This window comes from Leptonychotes weddellii, chromosome 1 (genome assembly GCF_054177405.1).
Source record: "Leptonychotes weddellii isolate Sample4059 chromosome 1, ASM5417740v2, whole genome shotgun sequence".
In the NCBI taxonomy this organism is placed as follows: domain Eukaryota; kingdom Metazoa; phylum Chordata; class Mammalia; order Carnivora; family Phocidae; genus Leptonychotes; species Leptonychotes weddellii.
In genome coordinates, this window is record NC_138369.1 from 132,003,580 (window position 1) to 132,024,577 (window position 20,998).

A 20,998-nucleotide genomic window follows, 5' to 3' on the forward strand; every position below is an offset into this window, starting at 1 on the left:
ATCTGCACTGTCCAATATGGTATATATGGTATATTTGTTATATACATATTAATAAACTTCAAGCAAGCAAAGATTTCTCTCTCTCTCTTCTGCATTATGGTCTCTGCTACATCCAGACTATCTCTGAGTTGGTTTCTATTCAATACTTCCTCTTTGTAAATACGGGTCACATTTTCCTGTTTGTCTAATTTTTTTTTTGACAGTATGGTACATGCTGTGGATGACGCAATATAAAGATTCTGGATCCTCTTTATCTTTCTCTACAATGGCTGATTTTTGCATTTTGTGTAGTAGGCAGTTCAGTTAATAACTGATCACCTTGAACTTGTATAGGCTTAATTTTGTGTTTTATTAAGGTAGTAAGTAGAAACCAAAGTGTTTCCCAAGCCCCCCTCACTTGGTAGGACTCAATCTCCAAATTGTCTCCTCTGCCGATTTTGGTCAGGGCTTGTGTACTGTGGGTCTAAGTAGAATAGGCCTTATTTTACCTAGAGCATGGTCCTTGATTCTAAATTTTGGCTTAGATTCTTGTGTCTCAGAAGAAGCCCAAGGTATTAACAAGGTTTTAATGAGGTCTTACCATTCTGGCTGAGCCAGAACTCTAAGACCCCAGCACTACTTGCCCTCTACTGTATTCGTTCTGCTTTATACCTCCTAGCAGTCTTTCTGTTAAGCCTCTGGTAGCTTTGCCCTTTACATGTGCAGTCCATCTCTCAGTCAAGACTTGCTGAGTACCCCACGTAGTCTTCTGGGGAGCCCCCTTCTGCACAGCTCTCTTCTTTACAATCAGTAAGAAAAAGGCAGCCCAATAGTGGGCAAGAGACTTGAAAAGGTGTGTCACAAGAAAGGATATTCAAATATCCAACAAACACTTAAAAAGATATCACTATAATGGCATTTAACTGCACAGCCGTTAGTATTTCTAACTTTAAAAAGACTAACATTGCCAAGTGTTGGTAAAGATGTGGAGCAATGAGAAATTTCACGTCCTGCTGGTAGGACTATAAAGTGATACAACTGCTTTGGGGGAGTTTGGCATCATCTATCAAATCAGGCATATACTATTCCTAGCCATATATCCAAACAGAAATGTGTATAGAGGTACTTCAAGAGTTTATGAGAACATTCCTACACATTGTTTGTGACAGTCAAAAACTGTAAACAATCCAAATGTTCATCAAAAGTAGAATGGACAAATTGTTGCTCACTCATGCAATGGAATGGCACACCAGTGTGCTGGATTTCTTCCATTTGCCCCTTCAAAGCCCTCTACTCCTTTCTACCATGCTACCTGGAAGTGCGGAAAAGGAATACATGGCCTGAAGCATATAGGTGAAATGGTTATTTTTAAAGAAATGAGATTCTGAGACCAGAGAGAAAGTGAGAAATTAGATGACAAAGTAGTCATATAGTTGATGATGGGATCTTAAACTTCTTTATAAAGTATAAAGCAAGACTAGGATGGAGTGAACAAAATGAAGATTTTCCTTCTCTATATTTCTGTTTATTAGCATCATTAATAGCAGCCAAATAAATGTAAAATTCATGGCTGTCAACAAAATCCAGGAAGAAAATCAATATTATTTTTAACTATTTCCTAAGGATCTTGCTTTTGCAACAATGATATTGGATAATGTTTTACCCAGGCCTTGAAGTTTAAACCAAGAACATGAAGACAATATTTATAATTTAAATGAACTAAAAATACCTACAACTTATAAAGAAATAAAATGCTTACTTGGCTGACATGCACTGGTGTTAAAATTAAGTCCAGAACTCCAGACCAACCAGCAAATACACCAAGTGGTATGGCATATGCTAAAGCAATCATCAAAAATCTCATGTTGCTGTAAAAGAGAAGTAAAAGAAAGTATTACTACAGATTCCAAAATCTTGATTTTAAATTCTTACTCATGAAAAATGTAAGTCCTTTGGAAACTGGAACACCAGAATCAGAAAGAGAAAATAACTGTCAGTTTTGTAATAAATTCAAAGTTCTTTAATTTTTTGTTTTTATGAAAACCCTTCTTGTTCATATTGGTTAAAGTTGTCAATGTTTACTATATAGATGAATTACCAACATTATTTCATAGAATGAACAGGAAGTTTCAGTTAAAAAAAAGCTCTTATTTGAAAGGATAAATTACCATTTCTCCTTATGAATGAGGTGGAGGGGAAAAAAAAATCAAAGCTTAAAAAGAAATACATGTTGCTAGTTTTATTATTTTCAGAGAGCAGTTTTAACTTTTGTTTTATTGCTATTAAAGTTTGTATTAGTCAAAGATTTTAATAGGCAATACAATGCAAATGGCTCAAAACCAAAAAGTATATAAAAATATGGGGAAAACATGTCCCTATCCCATTCCCCTCTTCCCACAATTACCAGTGTTAGCGCTTTCTTGGGCACTTCCCAGAAACAGTTGAAAATATACAAGCCTATGTATATATACAAATGTGTGTGTGTAAATATATATACACACACATAAGAATATATATATTCTTATTACGTATTTGTATATATATTACAGATATGTGCATATTAATATATATATTCTCAACTGTGTGTGTGTATATATATATATTCTTTCCCCAATTTTTTTACATAAATGGTAGTATATTAAAACCATTTGCTGAATTTTACTTTTTTTAACAGTTAAGTCTTAGAACTCTTCCCTAGTCAATAAAGAGCTTCCTCATTTTTTCTTAGAGCTGTGTAGTACTCCATTATGTTGCTATATCATAATTTAACCAGCCCTCACTGAGAGATTTGTATTTATTGTATATATGATATATAAAGGCATTATTATATATATATATATATATATATATAAATTTATTCCTTTGCTCTTACAGTCATTTCATATGTACACTAGTACATTTGGAGAACTGACTTCTAGAAGTGCAACTGCTATGTCAAAAGAGTATGTGTATTTGTAACTTCAATAGACAATGCCAATTGCCCTCTACAGAGATTGTACTTTTCTACATACCTATCAAAATGGCTAAAACAAAAACATAGTGATAACACCAAAGTCTGGTGAAGATGCCCAGAAACCAGATGACTTGTATATTGCTTGTGGTGATGAAAAATGGTACAGCAATTCTGGAAAATAGCCTGGCAGGTTTTTTTTTTTTTCTTAACTATGCATCTACCATATAATGGCAACTACCATATAAATGGGCATTTATCCTAGAGAAATGAAAACTTATGTTCCTACAAAAACCTGCATATAAATGTTTATTTGTAATGGCCAAAAAAACCCTACCTTCAACAGGTGAAGAGTTAAACAAACTGTACATCCACACCATGGAATACTATTCAGCAATAAAAAGGAGTAACTACTGAAACACAAAACAACCTGGTTGATTCTCCAGAGAATTATGCTTTTTTTCAAGTTTTTATTTAAATTCCAGTTAGTTAACAGTGTATTATTAGTTTTAGGTGTAGAATTTAGTGATTCATCACTTATACACAACACCCAGTGCTCATCATTAAAAGTGCCCTCCTTAACCCATCACCCATTTCACCCATCCCCTACCCACCTCCCCTCTAGCAACCCTCAGTTTCTTCTCTATAGTTAAGAGTCTGTTTTCTGGTTTCCTTCTCTCTCTCTCTCTCTTTTTTAAGCCAATCCTAAAATTTATGTACTATATGATTCCATATATATAACATTCTTGAAGCGACACTATATAATGGAGAACAGATCAGTGTTTGCCAGTAGAGTGGGAGGGAAGTAGATGTGGCTACAAAAGGACAAAAAACGTGATCCTGGTGATGATGGAAATGTTCTGTATCTTGACTATCAATGTTAATTTTCTGGTTGTGATATTGTACAACAGTTTTGTAAGATGTTATCACTGGGGGAAACTGGGTAAAGAGCTCATGTTATCCTTCTGTATTATTTCCTATAACTGCATGTGAATCTACAATTATTTCACAAATAAGTTTAATTTAAAAAATGTAATAAAAATTACATACCATTAACAATAGCTAGGAAAGCCCAAGATCTCTATGGGAGGAAAGAAAAAGCAATCTTTAATCTAATTAAGGGCATAGAAAATGATCTAAATAGATGGAGAGACAGTCTATATAGTCAATTCGCTCCAAATTAATCAATAATTTCAATATAATCACTATTAAAGTTCAAGTTGAATTTTTAGAAACTTAAGAAATATGCTCTAAAGTTATATGGAAGAATAAAAGTCCCTGGAGGGCTAACTTATCTTTAAACAAATATGAAAAAGGAGGCCCTTATCCTATCACATATCAAGACAAACTGCATGGCTATAATAAAAAATGGTATGCAAATGGCTCAAGAACAAGCACAATGGAGGAGAACAGAGGGCTAACAAACTGCTAACGACTGTTCAGTAAATAGTGCTAGTTTCTTTTACCGAAAAAATCCCACAAAACTCCTGCGTCATTAGTTAATATCACATACCTAAGGTAGATTCTAGGTGGGTTGAATACCTCAATGTAAAAGATAAAACCAGAAAGTTAATAATTAAGGAATCCACAGACAAAATTTGTAGGCAGATGACAGACTGGGATAGATATTTGAAATTTTTTATTTATTATTATTATTATTTTTAAAGATTTATTTTTAAAACTTTATTTTTAAGATTTTTATTTATTTGAGAGAGAGAGAGAACAAGCGGGGCAGTGGCAGAGAGAGAGGGAGAAGCAGACTCTCCACTGAGCAGGGAGCCCGATGCTGGGCTCAATCCCAGGAGCCAAGGCAGCCGCTTAACCCACTGAACCACCCACCCAGGAGCCCCTAAAGATTTATTTATTTTAGAGAGATAATAAATAAATAATGGTGGTAAAAACTTTGGAGCATAACCAGTGATTTTTCTGTTTCCCCAGAAAATGGAATTAGAATCCAGAGAAGCAGTTATTCTGATTAATCCACTTCCCTAGTCAATATTTTATGTTGTCTGATTAACATAAATATAAAGTAAATATAAAGTAAATATAAAGTAATGAGTTCAGGCATCCTTTGAAGGACCAGAGAAAATTATATTGATAGGCTAGAGGGATGGGGCATGGCAGGTCCAAAGAACTCCCCTAGAGAGCACCCCGCAGAGGCAATGCTTCAGACTTAACAAATAATGGAAGAAATGAAGTAATGTTAGGCACTGTTCCTTGTCAGAACAATTTTTTACACAGCTCCTTAGCTTAAAATCCTTTGGAGGACTCCTCATTTTCCACAGACTAGTCCAAATTATTAGTCTGGCATAATATGACCTAACCTACCTCTCCTGATTGCTGTTGAAACTCTGGTGCTGCATAGGGAAAAACTTAAACAGCATTTAAAAAAACATATCATTTTAAACCATCATCTTACACATATGCGCCACTGGTCACCATTCAATTTGACAAATATTTTTATTTGCCTATTATGTAGAAGGCAATATTCTACGTGCTACAGAGATGTGATTTTTAAAAACTTTTTGTTGTACTCCAAAGTAAGAAGTATATTTTTACTTTGTGATCTCCCCACACATCCATACATATATTCTGAAATAAAAGTCTCACAAAAAAATACGTACCCTTACTACATGCGATAAATAATATTTTCATTCTAGCTTATTTCATTCTACTTTTTTTCTTAAAGGTGGTCTACCTACTAAATTAGCTGGCTGTGAACCAAAACTTGAAAAAAAATGTTACACAGCTATGCTAACTTGCTAGCCACCAGCCAGGTACGGCTTTTGAATATTTGAAATGTGGCTAGTCCAGCTGAGGAAATGAATTTTTCATTTTATTTCACTGTAATTAATTTAAAGAAAATTCTAAACAGAAGCAGTGAAAAGTACTTTCCCATTAACCACAACTTTATTTTTTTGGTAGGACTATATTTCCCTTTAACTGCGGTATTGGTAAGATATTATTGTAATGTGCTGGGTGTAGCATGTGTTGTTTCTGTCACTGATCTTGGTGTCAGTGAACTGACTCAGTTCTCATTGTTTTTTTGACACAGATATAACTTTGTAATTTGCTTATCTGAATATTTTATGAAGAAAGAGAGTAGAAGAAAATATGTTGGAAATTTTACAATGAATGGCAACTGCAATTTGTTGCAGCAGAGCAAAACGAATGCTGTGTAAAAAAAAATTTAAGTCAATTAAGTGGATAATATTAAGGGACATGTTCAGCAAATACACAGTAAATTTTATAGGAGGTTTCTTCTCATCAGTCAAAAAGGAATAAAAAAAAATTCGTTACCTAAAATCAGAATTAAATGTCCAATAAACATTAAAAATTTTTTTTTCACAGATCTGAGTTATCACTTTGGCCAGCTATAAAATGGTTTTGATTTGTGTGCAAAAAGAAAACCATTTTTATTTTTTTAATTTTTTTTAAGATTTTATTTATTTATTTGAGAGAGAGCATGAGCATGAGCAGGGTTGGGGGCAGAGGGAGAGGGACAAGCAGATTCCCCACTGAGCAGGGAGCCCAAAGCAAGGTGGGGCTTGATTCTAGGACTCTGGGATCATAACCTGAGCCAAAGGCAGATGCTTAACTGACTGAGCCACCCAGATGCCCCTGTCTTTGGTGATTTTTAAAAATAGATTTCTGATGGGGGCACCTGAGTGGCTCGTCAGTTAAGCGTCTGACTCTTGGTTTCGGCTCAGGTCATCATCTCATGGGTCTGGAGATCTAGCCCCACAGTGGGCTCCACACTCTGGGCGGAGTCTGCTTGGGATTCTCTCTCTCCCTCTCCCTCTCCCTCTCCCTCTCCCTCCACCCTTCTGCACTGCGCACGTGTGCATGTGTTCTCTCTCTAACAAGTAAATCTTAAAAACAGATTTCTGATAGGAAACTGCTCTACAATATTTAATTACTTTATCAATTATTTGCAACCTGATTAATGGGTTGCTGAAAAATTACCATCCTAAATTACCTTAAATAAATGCGAAATTATCTTGAAGGTGCTAGTCAAAACCACTCAGTGATTCAAAGTGTATTTACCTTAATAATCTACAAAAGCTCCGCCGATAACTCAGCCGCTGGCTAGCTGCAGCAACACTGGGAGGAAGTGGAGGCCGGGGTGGGAAATAAACTAATGTTGCAGAAAATAGTAAGCAGACAACTCCAAATTCTGAGGGCAGGGGAGAAAAAAAAAAGAATAAAATGTTAATCAGACAACATAAAAAGTTCAACGTTTCAAGTATTTATTTATCTAACAAATCATTAACTAAGCTCTAGGCATAAAAAGATAAGCAAAATATAATACCTAGCAAAATTAGTTCAGTCTTGTGAAAAAAAAATAGGTATATAAAGATATAAATTTCAGCAGGTCATAGGTAAGAGGTCATACTATGGTACACTACATAGATGAAAAGACTGAGGCAGAAACAAATTTACTGGATGGAGAACATTAAAAACCAACAGTATTATAGTGTAAGATTTTGAAATAGATCTGACTGTATAATAAGTATGGTACTCAGAAAGAAAGTATATGATACTAACAGGATAGGAGAAGGTTTATTTGATCAAAGATTGGATATTCCAAAGCACAGTGTAGGACAGACTCAATTTATAGGCTGTATGGGGAATTTGAACAAAACAGGAAACCATCCAAAAATAAGAAACCAAGAAACAGAAAGCAAAATTTAATGAATAAAAAGATTAGCTACTGTAAAATACTAAACAATTAGAAGTAAAATGAACATCCAAACAATTTTAATTTGGTACCATTAATAAGAAAAAGATCCTAGGAGTCCTGATCATTCCCTCCAGAGTTCTGGCACTTGTAAGTCCCAACTTTTGTTGTGTCCAATTTAGTAGAAAAGCATGACTCCCAAAAGAAAAGTTAGGAAACTTGGAGTAGAGACCTGCCTGTGCCATTAATTAACTTTTAATTTGAATGAATCCTTTATTCTTTGTTGTCAATAAAGGGACTGGACTAAGTGATTTCTAGAGTCCACTCAGTTGGATAATTTTAATTACAATTCTAGGGCTATATTCTTAGCAAAAGGTACAATATTCCTATAAGACATTTAACCATAGATAATGTCATTGTTCTTTGTCAGTTTGAGGAGCAATAAGAAGTTAACGAACTGTTTTAATTTACAGATCTTCTAATTAACAACAGTGAATGAGCATCTTCCATATACTTATTGGCCATTTGTATTTCTTCTTCTGGGATTGCCTTGTTCATATTCTCTCTATGGGCATTTTTGTAAACAGCTTCAGAGAGATAATTTGCACAATACACAATTCACACATTTAAAGTGCACAAGTCAATGATTTTAGTATATTCACAGAATTGTGCAACCATCACCACAATCAATTTTAGGACTTTTTCAGCATCCCCCAAAGAAACTCTGTACCCATTACCCAGCCCCCCACCCCCAAATCTCCCAGCCCCAGGCAACCACTCCCTAATCTTTCAGTCTCCCTGGATTTGAGTATAATGGACATCTCATATAAATGGAATCCTATCTGGTCTTTGTGACCTGCAGCTTTCATTTAGCATAATGTTTTCAAGGTTCAACTATGTTGGATCATGTATCAGTACTTTCATTCTTTTCTATTGCCAAATAATATTCCATTAAATGGATAAAGCACATTTTTTATCCACTTAAGTTGATAAATATTTGGAGTCTTTCCATTTTTTGGCCATTATGAATGATGCTACTATGGACATTTGTGTATAAATTTTTGCATGGATGTGTTTTTACTTCACTTGGGTATATACCTAGAGATGCAATTGCTGGGTCATATGATAATATATGTTTAACACTATGAAGGACCAAAGTGGTTGTGCCATTTTCCTACTAGCAATATATGATGATTCCAAGTTCTCCACTTGTTCACCAACATCTCCCATTTTTAAAAAAAGATTTTTATTTTTTAAAGATTTATTTATTTGAGAGAGACAGTGTGTGTGAGAGCACAATTAGGGGTAGGGGAAGAGGGAGATGGAAAGGGAGAGAGAATCTCCAGCAGACTCTGCTCCTGTGCGGAACCCAATGTGGGGCTCAACCTTACAACCCTGGGATCGTGACCTGAGCTGAAACCAAGAGTTAGATGCCTAACTGACTGAACCACCCAGGTGCCCCCTGAAAGATTTTATTTTCTTAAGGAATCTCTACACCCAATGTGGGACTTGAACTCACGACCCTGAGTCCAAGAGTCACATGCTCTACCAACTGAGCCAGCCCAGCACCTCATCCCATTTTATTGATCATAGCCATCCTACTGGATGTGAAGTATATCTCCTTATGGTTTTAATTTGTATTTCCCTAATGACTAATGATGACAAGCATCTTTCACGGGCTTGTTGGCCATATGTATATCTTCTATGGAGAAATTCGAGTCCTTTGCCCATTTTCTAATTTGGTTGTCTTTTTGTTGCTGAGTTGTAAGAGTTCTTTATATATTCTGGATATAAGTCCTTTATCAGATATATGATTTACAACTATTTTCTCCCATTCTCAAAGTGGTTGTCTTTTTACTTTGTTGATGGGTGTCCTGTGAAACACAAGTTTTTAATTTTGATGAAATCCAATTTATCTATTTTTTCTTTTGTCACTTGTGCTTTTACGATTTCACACCTAATCCAAGGTCACAAAGATTTACTCCTATGTTTTCTTCTATGAGTTTTTAGCTATTATGTTAGGTTTATAATCCATTTTGAGTTAATTTTTATGTATGATGTAAGGAAGGGGTTCAAATGTATTCTTTTGCATATGGACATCTAGTTATTCCAGCAACATTTGTTGAAAATACTATTCTTTCCCTATTGAATTGTCTTGGTACCTTTTTTTTAAAGTTTTATTTAAGTAATCTCTACACCCCACATGGGGCTCGAACTCATGACCCCAAGATCAAGAGTTGCATGCTCTTCTGAGCCAGCCAGGTGCCCCAAACTGTCTTGGTACTCTCATGAAGAGTCAATTGACTGTAAATGTAATGGTTCATTTTTTGGAATCTCACTTCTGTTTCATTGATTTATGTCAATCCTTATGCCAATACCCTGCTGTCTTAATTAGTGATGCTGAGTTTGTAGTAAGTTTTAAAATTGGGAAGTGTGAGTTCTCCAGCTTTGTTCTTTTTCAAGACTGTTTTGGCTATTCTGAGTCCCTTGCATTTCCACATAAATTTTGGGATCAGCTTGTCAATATCTTTTTTATTTATTTAATTTTATTTGGGGGGGATCAGCTTTTCAATTTCTGCAACAAAGGTAGACGGATTGTACTGAATATGTCGATCAATTTGGGGAATATTACCATATTCACAATATTAAACTTTCCAACTCACAAATATGGGATGTCTCCATTTCTTTAGGTCTTCTTTAATTTCTTTCAACAGTGTTTTATAATTTTCAGAATGCAAGTTTTATATTTATTTTGTTAAATTTATTCCTAAATATTTTATTCTTTTTGAGGCTATTGTAAATTGAATTATCTTCCTAATTTCATGTTTGGATTGTTCATTGTTAATGTATAGAAATACAACACATTTTCTTGCACCTGAAATCTGTGTTTTTAGGATGAACTTGTTAGGTCTGGTAGTTCTGTAGTGGATTTCAGAGGATTTTCTATCAGGATCAAGCTGTTTTCAATAGAAATAGTTCTATTTTTTCTTTTGCAGTCTACAGGCCTTTTCTTTCTTTTTCTTATTTAGTGATCCTGATTAGAACCTCTGGCACAATATTAACTAGACAGGGCAGGAGTAGACATCCTCGTCTTATGCCTGATCTCAGCGGGAATGCCTTTAGTCTTTGACCATTAAATATGATCTTTTCTGTGGGTTTTTCATAGATGCCTTTTGTTAGGCCGAGGGAGCTCCTACGGACTAATATGTTGAGTGTTTTTATCTTGATAGGGTGTTGGATTTGTCAAATGCCCCTCCCCCTATTAAGATGATCACATGTTTTTTCTCCTTTATTCTACTGATATATACGTTAGCTGAGTCTTAGATGTTAAACCAACCTTGCATCCTAGGAATAAATCTCATTTGGCCATAGTATATAATCCTTTTTTATATGTTGTTAGAATTGGTTTGCCAGCATTTTGCTCAGGATTTTTGGGTCTGTAGTTTACTTTTCTTCTGATGCCTTTTAAATAATTTAAGAGTCATTAATCTTTTAATGTGGCAATTCTAGCAAAATATTTTTAAAGGAATGAAGGGTCATGGGACAATATTTCAGGAAAGCAGACTGACAAATATGAAAGCACTGAAGCAATAACTGGGAGGCTTCGGCTTCACTGGAACCATGAACCAGAAGGATGTAGAGCATTAATACGTGCCCAAAAGTGCTTAAAATCCAGTCATTTAAAAGACACAATTATCGTGTAAGTTTTCAGCAAGAAGAATGATATGACCAAAATAAAGTTTAAAATTTATGTGACACTGCTTTCAGTTTTATTTATTTACTTTTAAACTTCATTTTTTTTTTAAACAAAGAAAAACTTATTTTATTTTTTCAAGATTTTATTTTTAAGTAATCTCTACATCCAACATGGGGCTTGAACTCACAACACCGAGATCAAGAGTCACATGCTCCACCAACTGAGTCAACCAGATGCCCCTCAATTTTTTTCCTTTAAAAGGAGTTGTATAAGGGAGGGGGGGTTTAAATGCTTTATTTATGCCACAGCCTCTGCTTTTGCTTTATTCCCTCTAAAACACATTTTGAAATGTAAATCTCATTGCATAATTCTCTCGTGTAAAATGCTTCAGAGTGTGGCCTTTGCCTACAAGGTAGTGAATTTCAAGCCCATTAGCCCTGCTTAGAAGGCTTGTATGGCCTGGCTTAGCTCTCTAAATTTATCTTTCACTACTCTCACCAAGTTTAAGCCACTCTGGGCTCTGCGTTGCTTGAGTATACCAAGCTCTCATCCCTTACAAACCTTCTCCTCCATGGCTCCCTCTCTTTCTAGTATGTTCTTCCTCCTGCCCACTGTATTTGGCTAACTTCCTCTCATCCCTCAGGCTCCACCTTAGATGCTGCATCTCCAGGAAGCTTTACTTGACCTCCAAAATCTAGGTTAGGTGCTCCTCCTGAGGTCTCAGAGCAACTGTCAGCCTTTGGTTATAGCACTTACCACCCTGTTTTACAACCGTTTACCTGTCTGTTCCTTTGGGACACTGTAAGTTCTATGAAAGCAGGAACCATGTCTACCTCAGTGTCTAGCACAAGGACAGATACAGAGGAGGTCCAAATAGATGTGTTCAATTAATAAGTGAATACAAAGTTCATCATAATATGGTCCCGTATCTCTCCAGCCTCATCTTCTGCCACTTGCTACCGACACCCAAACACACATACTTACACTACTTCAGCCAGATGAAATTATGTGCAGTTCTTTGGACATACGGAGCTCTCTCATACCATATCTGCCCTTGCAGTGGCTATTCCTTCTATACAGAATGCCCTACCTCACTTGAACACTTGGAGAACTCCTATGAAATTCTTAACTTCAATTATCATATTCTTGGTGAAGTCTTCCCCAACTCCTCAACGTCTCTCCAAACTCAGGCAAGTTAGGTCTCTCAAGCTCTGTATATCTATTTGTATAGCAACGGTCTTCTCAGTGATCTTACCAACTCCCAGTACTTAGCACAGTGCTTAGTACATATAAAAACTTACAAAGAGTTTTCTGAACGCAGAAGGAAATAACAAACAGGCATACAGGGTGGAGGAGTCTGTAGGAGACTGTAATGTAAGTGTGGAGTAGGGCTTAACCCTAGAAATAAAGAGAAAGGACCAAGAAAATGTTTTGGAAAGGTCAATATCCCTTATTAATAGACTAAACATAGAGAGGATACGATATGAAGAGAAGAATAAACTGTGGGTGACCTGGGTTTACCAGGTCAGAGAGGAGTGGGGAAACTGCAAGGGAGAAAATGGGCTTAACAGCTACCAATAGATGGTTAACAAATATTTATTGTGGATCACGATGTTTAGTTTTCTATTCTGATAAGGTATCTAGAAAAGACACTAGACAATGTGTTCTACAGTGCCTAGTTGTAAACGTATGGGAAGAATAAAATTAAGAAATAAACTTCTATGCAGCAATAATACATTTTAAACTTAATAACTTCCTAGAAAGGATAAGTTTTACATAGGCATCTCCATATTCCATGACAAGAAAAGCACACATGTGCATATGTATATTTTGGTCCTCTTTAGTGTTTCATAAGAAGTGATCTGGTATACAGGGTGGAGTAAAGAGGACTGGGATAAAGACGAAGTAGAGCAGGAAGAAAATAAACTGCAAAATACCTGCATACAATACAGTCTCTATGAGATCTTTAATGTGGGTCCTGCTCGTCTCTGAAGCAAGAAGAGGCGATGTCCCATTGGGGGCTGGAACGACCAGTGGCCCAACTAAAAATGCGCATGCTCCACCAAGGTAACTGAGCATTGACGCAATGGCTGTGGCGGTGGCCCGTTCATCTGCAGAAAACCACGTCGTAGAGAGGAACGGGGCTGCGTTCATTACCGTTGGACCTGCCAATCCATTTAACAACTGTCCTCCATGGATTAGTCTGGAATTAAAAAAATTAGAAGGCTGTGAGGCAGCTGAAGCAGACATTTCTATATAAGAAGAAGTTAGCCAAACTGCAGTTTAACTCTGGCATTAAGGATACATGTCTGTAAAAAACAGGACACGTCTGCAAGGTAAAGCATGCGACTCCCCATGAGGGAGACCAAACACAGTAATAGTTACCCTTATTCATTTCGCAAATATTTACTGAAGCCTCTGATTTATGCCACATGCCACACTAAATACTCCAAATAACCTTGTTTCATTCGTTACAACAACCCTATGTGGTAGCTACTATTATCTTTATTTGTTGAGATGTTAAAGCCTCTGTTTAGAAAGATTAAGGTACTTGCCCAAGTGCTAATGGGCAAAACAGAGATTTGGACCCAGGTTGACTCCAAAATTCCTATTCTTTCTACTAGATTGCCACTCATAAACAGACCTAGTAAGTGCCACCAGCCATTCAAACAAATAATATGGTTGAGCTCAACATGTCTTAAAATAATGTGGTATTTTAAAAAGCACAATGGAATAGTATTCAGCCATAAAAAGAATGAAATCTTGCCATTTGCAATGATATGGATGGAGCTAGAGAGTATTATGCTAAGTGAAGTAAGTCAGAGAAAGACAATACCATATGATTTCACTCATATGTGGAATTTAAGAAACAAATGAGCAAAGGGCAAAAATAAAAAGGAGAGACAAACCAAGAAACAGACTCTTAGCTATAGAGAACAAACTGATGGTTACCAGAGGGAGGTGGGTAGGGGGTGGGGGGTGGGGGAAATATGTGATGGGGATTAAGGAGTGCACTTGTCATGATGAAAGAAATAATAATAAAATGATATAAAACATTTCATGCCTACTCTGTGTCAGGTGACAGGAATTAAAAAAAGAATAAAAAAAACGAAAACCATCATTATAGTATCTTCTAATAGAAAAGGAAGTGGTTGAGGAATTGGAGGGCTTGGGTTCTGGTCCAGCTCTGCAACTAACTAATTGAATGGTTCTGGGCAATGTATCTTTGTGGGATTCCATTTCTTCTCCTGCAAAATGAGATTCCTCTAAATTCAATATCTATCTATTGAGTATCTGTTAGGTTAAACTACCGTAATTACAGGAGCACTGTGTTCCTTCCAGTCCCAGTACTCTGGGGCTTTAATTGCAAGGGTTAGAAAAGAGTAGTTTCTTGCTTCTATTCCATTTGTTCTCTTGCTCATCTCTTCTCAGTATTCTATTTAGTGCTCTATCCTGTTCCTTGCCAACCAAACCCTCTTCTCCCATTGCTCCCTCCACCCCCAACATACATATTCTCATTCAAGAGTAGCCTTGAAGGAAAAGAGAAGCCGGAAGTCCAAAAAGCATACCCAAGAAAGGGAGGCAAGTCAACCTCTCCTGCCTTGGAGGTAGAGGAAAGGGAAGGAACAGTATGTGTGACATATATGTGATACTACTTTTTCCCCCATTTCGCTATTCAATCACCACGATATCAAGTCTCCCCCCCCTTTTTTAAAAATAATTGCCACTTAAGAGACTTAGAAAAAGTTTTTTAAACAGGCATATGGGAAAGAGGTAGGGCCCTACCTTAGAGGCATAAGTGTGTGGGAAGTGAAATATGTGAATTAGGTCTGCTCAAATCTTTGTAAATGTTGGAAAACTTATTGTGAAGGCAAAAAGAGCTCCCAGAATCATTACTACTACTAAATTAAGACTGAAGACATTTCAAAATCTTCTTGTGAAAGGGGAACTATTTTCTAGATGACAAAAACAATTCAAACTCTTTATGAAACCAAATTCCTACTCCAAACACCAGTGGATCCCAAGCTATAACAGAGCAATTTCATCACAGAAATACTCTTCCAACAATTATCATTGAGTGGTTTTACTCATGATTCATGATGGCACAACAGACAGTGCATGATGGCGCACAGAGTAACTGCTTTGATATTTAATACCTTTAATGAGGTGTTCCTGAAAGACTCATCTCATCTAGGAGGAGAAGGGCTGGAATGAGTAAATTTTATTATGCCTAAAAATGTTAAGAGTAGAAAGCGAACACAGAATAAACAAACTATCAACAAAACAAAACATTATGAATCCTGAGAGAATTAAGGCACAAAACTCAAATCATTGCCATGGCTTAACTATGTGTTACCTCTCAGTGGAATCATGAATAGATTTTTTTTAAAAGATTTTATTTATTTATTCGTCAGAGAGAGAGAGTGCACACAAGCAGGGGGAGAGGCAGGCAGAGGGAGAAGCAGGCTCCCCACTGAGCAAGGAGCCCCATGTGGGACTCATCCCAGCACCCTGGGATCATGACCTGAGCTGAAGGCAGATGATCAACCGACTGAGCCACCCAGGCATCCCGAATAGACTATTTTTTTAAGCAGCAAACATGAGTCACAGAATGTGTGAGCTTGTGATAAAAATAGTATCCAAAGCAGGTATATCAGCACTAAGGACATTTCAGATAGGTTCTAAGTCCACAAGGTCACTGAATTTGGGGGGCCAACCTAAAACATGAATTACCATAGTGAAAAATCAGTTTGTGAATTAAAACATGCTGATTTGGGGCACCTGGGTGACTCAGTCATTAAGTGTCTGGCTTCAGCTCAGGTCACGGTCCCAGGGTCCTGGGATCCAGCCCCACATTGGGCTCCCTGTTCAGTGGGAAGCCTGCTTCTCCCTCCCCCACTCCCCCTGCTTGTGTTCCCTCTCTCGCTGTGTCTCTATCAAATAAATAAAATCTTTAAAAAAATAAAATAAAACATGCTGATTTGGTATTTAAAATTATTCTAATGATTATGTGCATTTTGCATTAAAAGTCATCATGCACAAACACATTCCTCACAAATGAACTCAGTAGGGGAACTGGACCCACAGGATCTTGGGGTTCCCCCCTGAATTCATGGGAAACCTGGCAGGGAAACCCAGTCCCTGCTCTTACCAGCATCTTTACGTTTTCCAGAACATGGTCTTACTCTTTCTCATAACTTGTATTCTAGAATCCCTCAGGGTGTGGCAGTTACTAATATAACTTGTTATAAGAACTACTGTCCTGCAAAATCAAGATTTTCATGTTTGCCTGACCCTGTTTTCTGTTACCTACCATTAACTAATCCTATTTTATGAAATTAATTTGTAAAAATATATTTAAAAATAAAATTGTTTTATATCTAAAATCTAGTTTTCCCATTTAATGATAATACAAAATTAGAGATATGTTTTTTTCTGGGGAAAAAAAGGGCAGTCATAAGACTAAAATCATACAAATATTACAATAAACTCTTTACAATGACAGTAAAGGAGAGGAAATAATTATAAATTGTTCAATACAAGCTGTGTTGTTTAACTTATTCAACAAACATGTACTAAGTACATGTATTGGGTAGGCATTGTGATAGGCATAAGTATATGGGAATATAAAATTAAAAAGCTAAAGTCCTTGCCCTTAGAGTCCTTAGGGGTAGGTGAAGCATCACCTATCAGCATGTACCAGGAATATAAAGAAAAATAAGGCAATAATTAGTCCCACCCTAATGCCTGTGGGGCTGGTGATAAGAGTACTAATGGAAGACCTTGCATATCCTCCTTCTCTTCTGACCTCTGGCTCTGGTCTACAAAATCATCACATGTATGCACGGGTACCTGAAGGTCTGACTCCAAGCTTTCCTGCCTTCCAAACATCTGCCCCTTGGCAACCCCTTGAGCCTGGGGAGTACACACCAGGGATGCGGTCCACTCTTACAAGAACAAACCTGAGAAAAAGGCCTGTTGCAGGGATATCTGGGGTCCTGTGTAGCTAGAACATGATGAGCAGGGTGGGCACATCTCCTTGGCCCTAGAGACTCCTCAGCACATACGGAACAGTAAAGCTGAAGGAAAGACAAGAGTGGGATACCCTCAGCACTGAGTCCAGGACAAGGACCCCTTGGCAGTACGGGCAACAGCAACAGTGGGGATATGGAACAGGGGATGGTTTGGAAGACTGCTCTTAGGCATGCAACAGATGTGGCTAGGGGGGAGGAGCAGAGGCAGAGGGAGAAGCAGACTCCCCGCTGAGCAGGGAGCCCGACACGGGGCTCGATCCCAGGACCCTGGGATCATGACCCGAGCCGAAGGCAGCCGCTTAACCGACTGAGCCACCCAGGTGCCCCCATTTATAAATTTTAAAAAGTCTAAATTCAGTGATACAAAAGCCAAGGTGATTAATAAATATTCTGGAAATAAAGCTTTAAAAAAAAAACAAGCAATCAAGCAAACATTGAGGGTGGTACAAGCATGGCCAGCGCTTTATTACCGTGTCGAGCGCAGTGGACCCTGGAAGGGTGGGCAGCAGTTAGGAATGGAGGCAGCCCCTGGGCAGTAAGCCCTGCAGCAGAAAGTGGACTCGCCAACTCAAGGGCTTTAACTCCTGTTTCACACCTGATGATGGCCAGTACACATTCACAGTTAGGGGACTTCAAATCTCGAACTTTGCAGGCCAAGCTGTGACAGATCTGCCAGGGGGCCGGTGTGCTGCCCTCTTTCTTCATCCCAGTCTCCTCTCGTGGCGTCCTTGATTTACTCCCTCTCCCCTTCTCCCTCCGGTCTTTTCCCCGTTTCCTTTTTTCCTCCTACCTAGCTGCTGCCTACATCTGTGTTTGTCCCTCCTCACAGGCCAGGTGGGAAAATGGGCGAGAGGGTAATTTCCTGAGCAGGCTGAGAGGATATGAAAGACCTGGAGTTTCTCCTGAAGCAGCAGCGGCAGAACTAGATGGTAGAGCAGGAAGAGGTGTGGCTCACTAGCGTCAGTGCTTCTGGGGGTTTGCAGCCTTCCCGAGGCCTGGCAGGAGGAGGGGAGAGGAGGAAGGGACTGGACACGATGGACCTGTGGAAACTTCACAAAGTCCTGCCCTTGCCCTGTGCCCCTTCACCTTCAGCCCTCAGTTAGTAGCACCCTTGCCCCCACGGCTGAGGCCTCAGTGGCACGTGGCATGGCATTTGAGCACAGCTGCATTCCATTTCATATCATTCAATATACTACAGCTTTTCAAACAAATGCCAACAGCTAAAGTTCAAACTGAAGACCTACAGTTCATGGTTTTCTAATGTACTTGACATTTTAGTTTGTATTTAATGATATTCCGGTATCCTAACCTTTTGCTTTCTGACATCCTGGAACAAATACCTATGATTCCTCAACTATTTTCTACTTGGAATATATGTTTTGGAATTAGAATTTTTATAGCTGGAAGAGACTTCAAACCTCACCTAGATAACCCACCTCTGCATTTTATAGATATAAAAACTGAGTTCCAGAGAGGCTAATATGACATTTAAAATCACAATTATAATTTTATAACTTTCTTTTCTCCAAAAAATATGGGGGATGGGGGGAGCTCCAAAGTCATATAACTAGCTAATGGCTAAGCCAGGACTGGAAATCAAAATCAAAGCTGATTTAATTGGTCTACAAATCTCTCTACTCTTCCAACATGGTCTCATTCTGAAGGTTCTCTGTTAATAGTATAAATAAAAATCATTGACTGTTAAGATAGCTCAAGGCTCTCAGATCCAAAGGCATGCAAGTATCTGGCATATTTTGATTCTGTGCACAGACCTACTTTAGAAACCTTTAGTTTATTATGACTAGCATTGGTGATAACATTAGAAAATTGGTTTAGAAACTTAGCAGATACTTCTTCACTGTAAGTCCAGCATTCTTAACTTAAATTCTACATATTTTTAATATGAAGTAATTTAGAATCCACAAAAATACTCACCTCTAAGATTCAATATGCCAATGGTTCACAAACTTTCTCACAATTCCTAATTATCCTGCAGCAGAATAAACTGGTATGTTACACCATTTCCTGGATATTTAAAATGGCAGAGTGCTAGGAATAGTTTTCCTTTATTTAGTCCAAGAAAATACAGGGCAAAAAAGGGATGTTATGAACTAATTAGAGGAAAAAGGAAGTTAGGAAGGAAGAAACCGATGACAGTAGAAAGGAAGAAGCTTTTTAGGGACTGTTGCTATAGTCTGTTTTTAGAAACTCGGTTTCTTCTGTATCCTTTAATAATTGGGGCTAATTATGATTCGACTAGAAATATCTGTTGAATATCTACTATGGCCAAGGAAGATGATATCACTGAAGATGACTATTATAGTCCTGGCCCTAAATAAACTTATAATAACATCAAGTACCAGTTACAGAGAGCACATAGAAAAACACAGTGAAGAGTACTAGATTAGGTATCAGAAAACTCAGTTTCTAGTCTGAGCTAAATTTATTAACCGTGTAATCTTTGGTGAATCGCTTATTCTCTTGCCGTTTCAATTTCTCCGAAGGTACTTTATCTCACAGGGTTTTTATTAAGGCCAAACACAATCATCTCTTGGCAAGGAAGAGGGGAAAAATAGATGTCTACCTCCCCCCATTTTGTCTCATAACTTTTTTCTTTCTTGTAACTTTTATTTTGTCCTCTTAGTTTAAAAGTATATATACTTATAGTAGAAAAATACATACAGAAAATATCCATAAATTCAATAACTCAATTAAGCAGCCCAGACAACCCCTACTAATGTATTTTTTTCTTTCAGTTTTTTTCCCAATGCATCTCTCAATACCTAAACATGGCTAAGTAGATACCATATTGTATATACAGTCTTATCCACTAAATTATTTTAACTTCATAGCCTATCATAAGCATTTTCTCATTAAAGATTCTTTATAATCATAATTGTTATGGCTCTGTGAAAGTCTACTATACAGATACACAAAAACTCATTTAACCATTTTCCTAATGTTTGCTGCTTATTTGCTAATATTAATAATGCTGTGATAGTCCTTGTATGTAAATATTTGCTACTTTCCAGATTACTTCTTTAGGGTCAAAGGATATGAACATTTTAGGCCTTATGAAACCTACTCCCACATTGTTTTCAGAAGGATTTGTAGTAATTTATATTCCCATCAGTAGTGATTGACAGTGCCTGTCTCACCAGCACTGTCATTATTTAAAAAATACACACACACACGTGCACTCATATACCTTGGTGTTTAGTTTTCTATTGCTCTTATAAAAAATTATCACAAAACCAAAGGCTTTAAAACAACACAAATGTATTATCTTACAGTTCCGTAAATCAGAAGCCCCCGGGTCTCATGGAGCCACAAAGCGTCAGCATGGCTGTGCTCCTTTCTAGAGGCTCTAGAAGAATCCATGTCCTTGCCTTTTCCTGGTTTCTAGTGGCCACCTGCAAGCCTGGTTCATGGCTCCCTTCCTGTCTTCAAAGCTGGCAAGAGAGATTTGAGTCCCAGCATGCTGCATCTCTGACTTCCTCTTCTGTTTCTCTCTTTTTTTTTTAAGATTTTATTTATTTAGGGCGCCTGGGTGGCTCAGTCGTTAAGCGTCTGCCTTCGGCTCAGGTCATGATCCCGGGGTCCTGGGATCGAGTCCCACATTGGGCTCCCTGCTCGGCAGGAAGCCCGCTTCTCCC

General features: G+C 37.5%; 1 protein-coding gene across 1 annotated transcript in view; it reads right to left on the reverse strand.

The window, feature by feature from the left end:
- Window positions 1-20,998, reverse strand: part of SLC49A4 (solute carrier family 49 member 4) — a 71,103-nt gene that overhangs the window by 32,730 nt on the left and 17,375 nt on the right. The window contains exons 3-5 of the mRNA XM_081833025.1: window positions 13,245-13,510; window positions 6,977-7,106; window positions 1,739-1,847 (exon numbers count right to left, since the gene is read on the reverse strand). Of these exons, the coding sequence (XP_081689151.1) occupies window positions 1,739-1,847; window positions 6,977-7,106; window positions 13,245-13,510 (505 nt within the window). The remainder of the gene's footprint in view (window positions 1-1,738; window positions 1,848-6,976; window positions 7,107-13,244; window positions 13,511-20,998) is intronic.